Genomic DNA, 10,585 nt, shown 5'->3' with positions numbered 1-10,585 from the left:
AATTGTTTTCTATCTTTACATCTGCTTTATGGGTTCCTCTGGTATATACTTTTTACCTTGATGGATCCCTACGGAAGTACGAAAGGTACAGGTATGCAATCTCATTGTCCCAAATCCGAGTTTCCAGATATTCTGTAGTGCTACTACAAGTATGTACGTTTGACGCGAAGCCTAAAAAATACGTTTCTTCAGTTTTACAACCAATCGAGTTGTTATCCTTTTACTACCTTTACCTTGGAGAAGTATGAAAATGCTACGTTAAACTTAACAAGATATCTTAATTTGTATGGTCTGTGATTCCAATAAGCTTATCTATTTGATGAATCCCTTTGGAAGTTGAAAAGGTACATGTAAACAATTTTATTGTTCATAGCTTGTTCTGATACGGAATTCGAGTTGCGGGCTACCTGAACCCTTTCGGTACTGACTGAAACTGGAATATTTACGGAAACATTTTTGTATATACTGAAAGCTAGTGTTTAAAAAAGTGGGTTTGCATACTCGGAAATTTAGTTTTATCCTGGCACATATATACATACTCCCAATTTGATCGGGATAGTGAATGAAAATGCCAATTTGCGATCTTAGAGTGCTACTTAAACCCTTTCGGTATTAAAAACTGAGCACATTTTTGTTAGCATTTTGAAAACAAGTGCTACAAAAAATAGTGAATTTGCATACTCAGAAATTTAGTTTTATCCTGGCACATATACATACATATGTACTTCCAATAAGAAATTATATTGGTGTAGTGGGCGCAGATGCCAACTTCAGCAATACTTTTTCGTCAAGAGTATCGGTCAAGTATAATCAATCGTTAATAGTGTAAGCGTATCCCGTTTAACATTTATGGGCATGTTTTTTCTTCAACTTCCTGCCTTTAAATGTTTTTCATACTGTAGATTCTATAGCTATATTTCTTAACTCTTCAGTATTTTATTAATATGGCTGCTTTTAAAAACGTAGCTACATTTTGGATACTTCACATACCATAAGCATATGTCATATAAATTGGACAGCTTTCACTTAAAATCCAATTATCAAAATCGTTAATTTAAAAAAATTGATAGCACTGCTTGTTAGTATATTTTTGCGTATCGTTGACCTCGATGAGCACTGCCGATAACATCGATACAATTATCGATACAAGGGCTTTTTGTTGCCCTTCTGCGTTGCGGGAAATGTTTGTATGTATTTGATTTTCGTATTAACAGTTAGCACGAACGACGCCGAAGCCAAAGCCGCCTAAATGACAGATCCAATTGCGTTTAAGCTGTTTAAATCGGTAGATCCGACCAAAATTAATGTGCCCATCAAGGAGAAATTTGCGAAACTGACGCTCTCGTCGAATAAAAAGAAGCAGGAGGGTGATAGAAAGACGCCGCATCTACAAAGCAGAGTTAGTCGAAATCTATTAGACGAACTCAATATCCAGGTAGAGCCAGGTCCAGAACTAGAGCCTGACCCCAGCGTGGTGTTGGAGTCTGTTATGCGTGAACATCCAATATTTCGTAGTGATTCGTCATCTGTGGCTGCCATGGAGAACACGAGCTTTGAGCAAACAAATCGCACCGATTTGGATCGATCGGACTATATGGAACCGCTGCAGCTGAGCGCAGGTGGGAGTCAAGAAATTGAAATCGAAGTGCTATCGCAACAGGTCTCCAATCTGACCATGCAACCACGACAACAGCCTAAGAAAGAAGTGCTGGCCAACCACATCTCCATTTGCATTTCCTCCAGCAGTGCGGAGGACGGCGTTGAGGAGGACGAAGACGACGACGACTCCTGCATTACCATATCGGACAGTGAGGATGGCAATGTAATGGAGACCAGCGAGCAGCAATTGACACAGCTCCCACCCGTAATACCACTGAACGAGGACAAGTTGCAGCGCATTGAGGCGTTCCTCCACGACGTGTCCATCGAGCGCCATCAGATGCTGCAACGCGGCGCAGACGCAGTGGATCTTCAGAATTCACCCTTGGCTGAGCATATACACACAACGCTGGCTAATGCCGATACGGAGTCAATGAGCCTGCTGCTGTCTGCGGCTGAGGCGGAATTTGAAACCAGTGGCAATGCCGAGTGGCTGCCGCAGCGGCCTTCACAACCTACTCGGCGGGATAGCAGCAAACGTTTGGCTGACAACGACACAGAGCCCAACACACTCTGCTCCGAAGAATTGGGCGAACAATTAAGTTTAGAAGACACCCTAAACGAAACACCGCCAGCAGGACAGGCTGATGTCAATTTGGATGAATCGTTGACCATTCCGGAAACATCGAGCGAATTTGAGGAGAGCCCGCAAAGGCAAATTTCTGCACCCACGCCAACACCAACACCCCCACCTCCAGTTTCCTCCCGAGACACGAGCTCTTCTGACGAAGATGCGGCCATACAAGTGAGCAGCATCAATATATCGGCGAAAATAAATATTAAAATACAAATACCCACCATGGATGCGAGTTCCACTGATTCAGATCCGCCGCGTGGCAGTGACAGACAATCGAACAGCTCCTCGGATGCTGAAATTGAGCAGCAACGGCAGGAAAGACCACCAGCGGCCTTACTCGAACCCAAGGAAGCAGGCGAACGCTCCATTCTAGTCGGCAGCGATGCCAGTGATGTCGACGAGCAGGATGAACAGTTCCTGAGTCAGGCTGAGAAGCTGCTGAATCAGTTATATGGCAAGGCTTGGCAAACGCCCGACGTCATACGCACTCTGAAGCGTTCTAGTGGCAGTGGCGGCCGAAAGCCCCGCACACCCCTCACCGAGGTGAGGCGGCAGCCTAAAGCCATGGTTGCCGCCGCCACCACTGCTCGAAAAAAACGGCAACCACCGGTCGCTTCCAAAGAGGAGAGCATCCTGGATGACTTTAGCATTTGTAAGTAAACATTCCCCTGTTCTGTCCTGTTCATGTATTTGGCCTTCCTAGCTTTTAAGTCGAAATTATTAATTATTATTATTTTCCACAGTCAAGCGTGCTATTCATGCAAACAAAATGAATTCAACACAACTGCCTTTTCCTGCGAGGGCCCCGACAGCACGAGACAAGCCGCAGACAAAGCCGCGCATCCTTACCAACCATAAAGATGAGGCTCGTTGGCGGGCCTTGGTGGACACAGACAGTGGCAGCGATGCCTCCGACGATGATGAGGCCAATGCGACAATAACCAGCACAAGCAGCAACAGTGATAACGATCACGATGTTGGGGATGTCACCTATCTGGACTTGACCAGCAATGAAGTGCAAGTCGTGCCTATATCCAGTAATGAGGACAACATCGAACGTAAGTAATTTCCCGCGAGATCCTATCGATGTAGCAGTAAGGGTTTTGGTTTTGCAAAAACTTTGTAAAGCAATAATATTTCGAATGAGTGGAATCACAATTTGTCCAGATAAATAAATTGCATTGATTTTACTTTAATGATAACGCCACGTTTAACTGAATTAATCATAATAACAATTAAGCCGACTAAGATAAATGAATCTCCAAAAAATATATTAGAAGATAGAGAGAAAAAGTGGATAGAACTATAAAGAAAATATGAGATTAATACCCATATCTAAAAGAATTATGTCGTTATATATGTATATAAATCAATGTCTGTCCTTTGAATCGATGCGATTATATAATACTGTTAGTGGATGGAGAAACAGGCTTTAAATTCGAATATGAATATTGAAAAATAAACTAAAAGATCGGTTCTCAAATGTAGTGATATCAAAAAGTAAGGTCTATCCATTTTCTTTTTGAGGCTAGGGCTATAAGAAAATGAATTTGTTTTCTTTTGTGTTTCCTTACATCGACTCTTAAGCTATTTAAAAAGTAAAATCGAAGGTATTTTTGTTCTAGTTTAGTTTTAAAGGATTCCTATAATTCAATACTTGCAGCGCCGAAGGGCCCGAAACGTCTCGATGACATTTTACGGACTTGTCGTGCCGTTGAGAAACCAAAATTGCCGGCTACGCCTCCAATAAATACGCGTCGTCAACTATTTACACCAAATACTGGCTACGAGGATGACGAGGAGGCGGAACGGATTGTGAATAAAGCACTCGAAATGGACGTGCTTGATGATCTCGCGGATGTGTATTTACCAGGTACGCCGGTGCATCGGCGTCTACAGCAGGTGAGGCGGCAATTGGGCCTCGAAACACCGACTTCACAGCCGGTTTTCAAGCCAATCCAGACACCACAGCCAACACCGACTCCGCAACCCATCACCAAATCGGTGACAAAAACAATTGAGCGCAAAGCATTGAAAAAACGAGAAGCACCATCGAATGCCACGAAACCACTACGTGCCACAAAAAAATTCAGTTTCATCAAATCACTGGAACCGAATCTTAGTCGTGAATTGTGCGACAATGAGGCCTATTTCTATCGCGAACAGTATGCAAAAAACCGGGAGGAGTTAACCAAGAAATTATGCATTCTGTACAATAAGGAGGTCTTCAACAATGAGCTGGACGTGCCAGTAACTTGGTCAAAATTGTTACGCAATACTGCTGGAAGATGTAAGAATAAATGCCGGTAAGCTTTGCTGTTTTGATTGCTGTGAAGGATCTTGCTTATCCAAACATTTTCCCGCAGCTTTAACAAAGAACGCAGCAGCGTCGTGGAACTGAGCCTAAAAGTGCTCACCAGTGCCGATCGCTTGCGATGCACGCTCATACATGAGCTTTGCCACGCAGCCGCCTGGATATTCGATGCCGAGAGCGGCCATGGACATGCGTGGAGGCAGTGGACCCACAAAGCCAACAAAGTTTTTCCGGATCTGCCGCCCATACGAGTTTGCCACAACTACGACATCGAATATAAATACACTCTAAAGTGTTTGACTTGCGATATTTCGTAAGTTATGATGTCCTTATGATTGCGCCGCTCGTTATCTCATTTCCCTTTCAATTTTACAGCTCCCAAGCCCACTCCAAGTCCCGGAAGGTGGAACATTTGCGATGCAAATACTGCCGTGGCAATATAACCGTATTCCTGAACAAGAAGGATAAATCGGGCAATATGGTATTGATGCCGGTGCGTGAGCCCACTGGATTTGCTAAATTTGTCAAGGAAAACTATTCAGAAAACCATCGTGGCAACCATAAGGAAACAATGCGCACACTTAGTGCCGAATATGCCAAACAGAAAGCGCAAGTGGCAAAGACAGCGACGCAGGCGTCAAAGGACCTGGAGACTTTAACTATACGAAATGATGACTGAGTGAATATGTACACATACGCTGAAAAGTATTTTAAAATAGCCATTTCATGTGCATATACACGCGCTATATGTATGTATATACATACATAAATATGCTTCGCATTAAGTTTTAATAAGTGTTCAAAATATTATAATCGAATAGATGTACTTAAACGTAATATTGATTGTAATTGTCATTCAATGATTTAAACGTCAATCGAAAACTATTTAACGCCCTTTTTCAATCTGCAAAAAAAAGGACACACACACATGCATCTTGGTAGACATTCAGGAAAAAACCCGTTGCAATCCAGTGCGTGTAGATGCCTGAACGTCGCCATCTTCCAACACTGTTCGCGTATTTAGTAACGACTAAGGAGGCTTTTTAGAACGAATGCGCCGGCTGCACACATTTTTTTGATTTAACACTTTTCACTGGCGGGAAGTATTTCAGGAGTGAAAAAAGTAAAAAATGTACACTAGGTCGATGGGCCAGCACGCACCTAAAGAATTACGTTTGATTAAATCCTCTTGGAGCAGATTGGATCGGGAACTTGGCAATGATAAGACGTATCCGCTTAAATTTAACGCTTTGGCCAGAAATGCAGAAATGATTAAGCAACTTTTTATGCGTCTCAACGACAGGGTGCTCCGTAAGCGTTTACAGGTGGCAATAAGGTGGTCACCTCTATTGAGAAAAACCGCAGGCAGATGCTTGTATAAGGAAACGTAAAATAAAATTGCATATGTACATAAATACATATGTATTTATATACATAAATGAGTGGGTTTTTTTTTCAGTTCGGCCGGCAAACGCTATTGCATAATTGAACTTAGTTTGAAAGTTGTGACTAGCGCCAATCGTTTGCTAGCCACGCTCATTCACGAGCTGTGCCATGCGGCTAGCTGGATTTTAGACGGAGAGCGTGGCCATGGACGGATCTGGAAGAAATGGATCCAACGCGCTAGAACAATATTTCCAGATCTACCACCGATGACAGTTTCTCATAACTATGCGATTCATTATAAATATATGCTGAAGTGCTGCCTTTGTGATGAACGGTAAGATACACAATATTTGAATTTCGAATATAATATTTGAATATGCTGTTTTTGCCTCTCCACTACAGCAGTGGATTCCACTCAAAGCCGAGAAACTTATCATGCCGGAAATGCCGTGCGAATCCTGACAACGTTGAGTTGTTGCGGAACGTGAATAACAAAACGAGCAATGTTAAAATGAAGCCGATTCGTTAAGCATAAGAGTTTTTCTAAATTTGTTCAGGATCACTATATTACGCCGCAAACCCCTGAACGTAAACGAATCGTGGATTACAGACAATTCAAGGCACAAGCCGCCCCAGGACCAACCAATTGAAACAATGACCGATGGAATGCTACATGAACATTAAAATATTCCCCACAAATGAATATATTTTACCAAAATTAACTTTTGACTGAATGCTGCTGAAGCTACATGCACAAATTATTGTATACAAATTAATATATTTAGGTTAGATTATAACAAATCTACACATAAAGCCAATATTTAATGCTACTTTATCTTATGAATGCCGATTGTTACTTCAAATATTGCTAATAATGCTTATTATTTTTGAACATTTCAAGACGTTTCATATGCAAATTTGAAAAGAGCAAATCGTTGAGGAAGCGCATGCCTTTTTATCGATAATGCAGCAATAGATGTCAGTGCTGGGTAATGGCTATTTTAGATTTGCCTCTATGCTGACAGCAATACTAGAAAAGTGATGACAATACCATAGGGCATAGGCCGATTAAATACATTTAGACGAATTTTATGTATTGAGTAAGTGTTTCGAAAATCAACGTTGCATTACATTTTGCGAAATGTGATGTTTTAACTGTAAATGAGTGAATGCATATAACATTTACAGCGTGCAATGACAGCCATAGTTGTCACTGGGCTTATCGATAAACGATATGCACACATTCACATACATATGAAACAGCAGCACTTATACACCGTAAACAGTTGCCCCGAACCGAACACGTCAGCTACGCGGATTGATTAAAAACAATTTGTTTGGATAATTTCAATAAATTGTTTGTTGCTGTAACTGCTCGCTTGCAGAGTATTTGAACATACACAACGATATAGTTAACAGGCTGATTCTAACTCTGCTGCAAAATGGTACGCAACTTTGCCGACATGACAAACACACACACACACAAACACCTGCTACCCGCAAATTTCTTACATTAGCGATTTAATAAAATGTTAAAATTGCAATTCTACAGGTACTCATTGCTGCCGCAGTCTGCACAAAGAATGGGAAAGGTAAGCAAAGTCTCCCAGCCCTTCTAATAGGTTTATTTTAATTCAAATTCGTTTTCCACACACACGTACACGTACGCACACACGCAGTCATACTGTCACGTCAGTTTGTGGAGATGACGAAGGCACGGATCGAGGGGTTGTTGGCTGCATTTCCCAAGCTGATGACAGCTGGAAAGCAGCACACGTATGTGGAGACGGACTCAGTTCGGTATGTGTATCAGCCGATGGAGAAGCTCTACATGCTGTTGATAACAACAAAAGCAAGTAACATTTTGGAGGATTTGGAAACACTGCGTCTGTTCTCTAAAGTGGTGAGTCTATTAGTTCAGCTTTGTTTTTCATACGCTTGCATACATTATTTTAATTGTTTCTAACTAATACAGATCCCGGAGTATAGCCACTCCCTGGAGGAGAAGGAGATTGTCGACAATGCATTTAAATTAATATTCGCTTTCGATGAAATTGTTGCGCTGGGCTACAGGGAAAGCGTAAATTTGGCGCAAATTAAGACATTTGTTGAAATGGACTCTCACGAGGAGAAAGTCTATCAGGCGGTGCGTCAGACACAAGAGCGCGAGGCACGTCAAAAGATGCGCGAGAAGGCTAAAGAGCTGCAGCGTCAACGCATGGAGGCCAACAAGCGTGGTGGTCCATCAATGTCCAGCAGCATGGGTGGACGCAGCGGTGGCTTCAGTTCCGACAGCTTCGGCAGCAGTGGTATCAGCAGCGCCGCAGGCGCACCGTCTATTGAGTTGGACAGCAAACCTGTGCCGTCAAAAACAGCGCAGTAAGTCATCCAATAATTAAACCAAGACGAATGAATGCATCTCTTAATAATCCAACAGAAAGCCTGGCTCGCGCAACGCTCTCAAATTGGGTGGCAAATCGAAGGATGTAGACAGTTTTGTCGATCAGCTGAAGAGCGAGGGCGAAAAAATTGCCAATTTGACGCCAGCTGCGGCTGTCGGAGCCGGCGGTACAGGCTCCAGTGCTAGTGCAGCGGCCAAAGCTAAAATTTCTGCAGACATTCATACGGAGAGGTGCGTATAATGCTGTCGACGCGGCGTTTTTTAAACTCTTTGTATCTGCAGCGTACATTTGAAAATGGAGGACAAATTGACTGTGCGTTTGGGCCGCGATGGTGGCGTCCAACAATTCGAGTTGGCTGGCCTCCTAACACTACGTATTAGCGATGAAAATTTGGGCCGCATTAAGGTTAAATTGGCCAATAACGACACACAGGGTATTCAGTTGCAAACACATCCGAATGTGGATAAGGAGTTGTTTAAGACTCGCGCCATGATTGGCCTCAAGAATCCGGCCAAGCCCTTCCCCTTGAACACGGATGTGGGTGTGCTTAAGTGGCGATTCATTTCGCAGGACGAGTCCGCCATACCGCTAACCAGTAAGTTCATAAATAAATCAGTACTTGGGGCTCGTGCTATTTCTGTCTCCTCGTCTTCCTCCCTCTCTCACTCACAGTCAATTGCTGGCCATCAGATAATGGTGAAGGCGGCTGCGATGTAAACATTGAATACGAGCTGGAAGCACAGCATTTGGAGCTACAGGATGTGTCCATTGTCATTCCATTGCCGTGAGTAGAAAATGAATTGTTTGCTTGGAACTCCACTCATAATAATTATTATCTAAATTTGAAACACAGCTTGAACGTACAACCCTCAGTTGCCGAGTTCGATGGCACATACAATTACGATTCACGCAAGCACGTCCTACAGTGGAATATTCCCATAATTGATGCAAACAACAAGTCCGGCTCTATGGAGTTCAGCTGCAGCGCCTCAATACCTGCCGACTTCTTCCCTTTGCAAGTGTCATTCGTATCGAAGACGCCATATGCTGCCATCAGAGCGCTCGATGTCGTCCAAGTGGACACCGATGCATCGGTCAAATTTTCAAGCGAGACCATATTGTTTGTCGAAAAGTATGAGATCGTATAAGGCACAAATGTAATGAGCGCCCCCGCCTTGGTGCGTGTGTGAGTGGTTTTGTGTTCTTATTACTACTTCTACTTCCTATCCTCCTACCCCATCCCAATTAAGGATCGACATAGCGTGTTATGTTAATTCTTATGCATACATATGATTTATAGAAATGTTAGCCTATGCTCTTATTTTAAAGTTGAATATCAAGAATGCACGTTTTAAATTAATGCGTGCCGATGACTTTTAAAGTCGTGCGCGCTTTTCGCAGTAGTTCCAAAAAAATGTGCTCTAAACAACAGTAATAGTATAAACAAAAATATATTAACATTGTGTGTAAAACGTAGAGTATTGTTGTTTAAACAATATATTTTAAAATAATATTGTTACTCCTTGTCGCAGTTGGTGATGGTAATCTAAGCAGTTGCTGTGCTGTGGCTTCAAAACTCTAAATATTTTGCCATGAGTTTCTGAACTGCAGATCCAAGCATAAAGAATTGCAGAGCCATTTGAATTAAACAATATCTTATATTTAAAAACGAAAATAATTTACACGTCGCAGTTGTTTAGCAAATATCTAAACATTCAAACCTCTAAATAATTGGCTATGAGTTTAATGAACTTCTGCTGATTAAACATATGTATAGAAAAGCATATCTATTTGAATAGCGTATGTATGTATGTAGTATGTATGATGCGAATCATTTCCATATTTATTTATCATATAACTATTGATTACTGAAATTTTTATTTACCCGCACTATTTTGAAATTCAGGCAAAAGCATACAAATTTGAAAAAGGGGGAAATCATATAGATTTTTGAATCTTCGATATTGATTGTGCCGATTGCAATCGACTCATTTTTAACACTAGCGCCATCTATCGCTCGTTTTGAGCTGAGCAACTCGACGCATTTGTATTTTGCGAGATAACTTTATTTAAATATTCAATGTGTCTGAGAAGTAGAACTTAAAAAAGTTGGCTGTAACAGAATATTTGTTTTGCTAGAGAGTTCTGATTTTTGATTTTTTTGAAATCTTGTGCAAATAATTTGCTTGCCTGGTCAAAACTTTACCGATTCGATTATTTATAAATATATTTCTTGAACCAACAGTC

The 10,585-nt window shown here is 41.8% G+C and overlaps 2 protein-coding genes across 2 annotated transcripts; both read left to right on the top strand.

Moving 5' to 3' along the window:
- The first annotated feature begins 1,229 nt into the window (after positions 1-1,229).
- On the top strand, positions 1,230-5,372 carry LOC115628676. Its single transcript, XM_030524850.1, has 5 exons — positions 1,230-2,888; positions 2,980-3,294; positions 3,900-4,542; positions 4,603-4,863; positions 4,926-5,372. The coding sequence occupies exons 1-5, from the start codon at positions 1,250-1,252 to the stop codon at positions 5,227-5,229; spliced, it is 3,162 nt and encodes a 1,053-aa protein (XP_030380710.1). The 5' UTR covers positions 1,230-1,249; the 3' UTR covers positions 5,230-5,372.
- A 1,836-nt stretch (positions 5,373-7,208) lies between these two features.
- LOC115628686 (coatomer subunit delta) lies at positions 7,209-9,814 on the top strand. Its single transcript, XM_030524860.1, has 8 exons — positions 7,209-7,381; positions 7,489-7,528; positions 7,616-7,839; positions 7,912-8,315; positions 8,374-8,568; positions 8,620-8,933; positions 9,011-9,122; positions 9,192-9,814. The coding sequence occupies exons 1-8, from the start codon at positions 7,379-7,381 to the stop codon at positions 9,484-9,486; spliced, it is 1,587 nt and encodes a 528-aa protein (XP_030380720.1). The 5' UTR covers positions 7,209-7,378; the 3' UTR covers positions 9,487-9,814.
- The last annotated feature ends 771 nt before the right edge of the window (positions 9,815-10,585 follow it).

The sequence above is a fragment of the Scaptodrosophila lebanonensis genome, unplaced genomic scaffold, assembly GCF_003285725.1.
Source record: "Scaptodrosophila lebanonensis strain 11010-0011.00,11010-0021.00 unplaced genomic scaffold, SlebRS2 tig00000123-arrow-arrow-pilon, whole genome shotgun sequence".
Taxonomy (NCBI): domain Eukaryota; kingdom Metazoa; phylum Arthropoda; class Insecta; order Diptera; family Drosophilidae; genus Scaptodrosophila; species Scaptodrosophila lebanonensis.
Note: the sequence above shows the minus strand (reverse complement) of the source record. Positions and strands in the feature narration are given on the sequence as shown.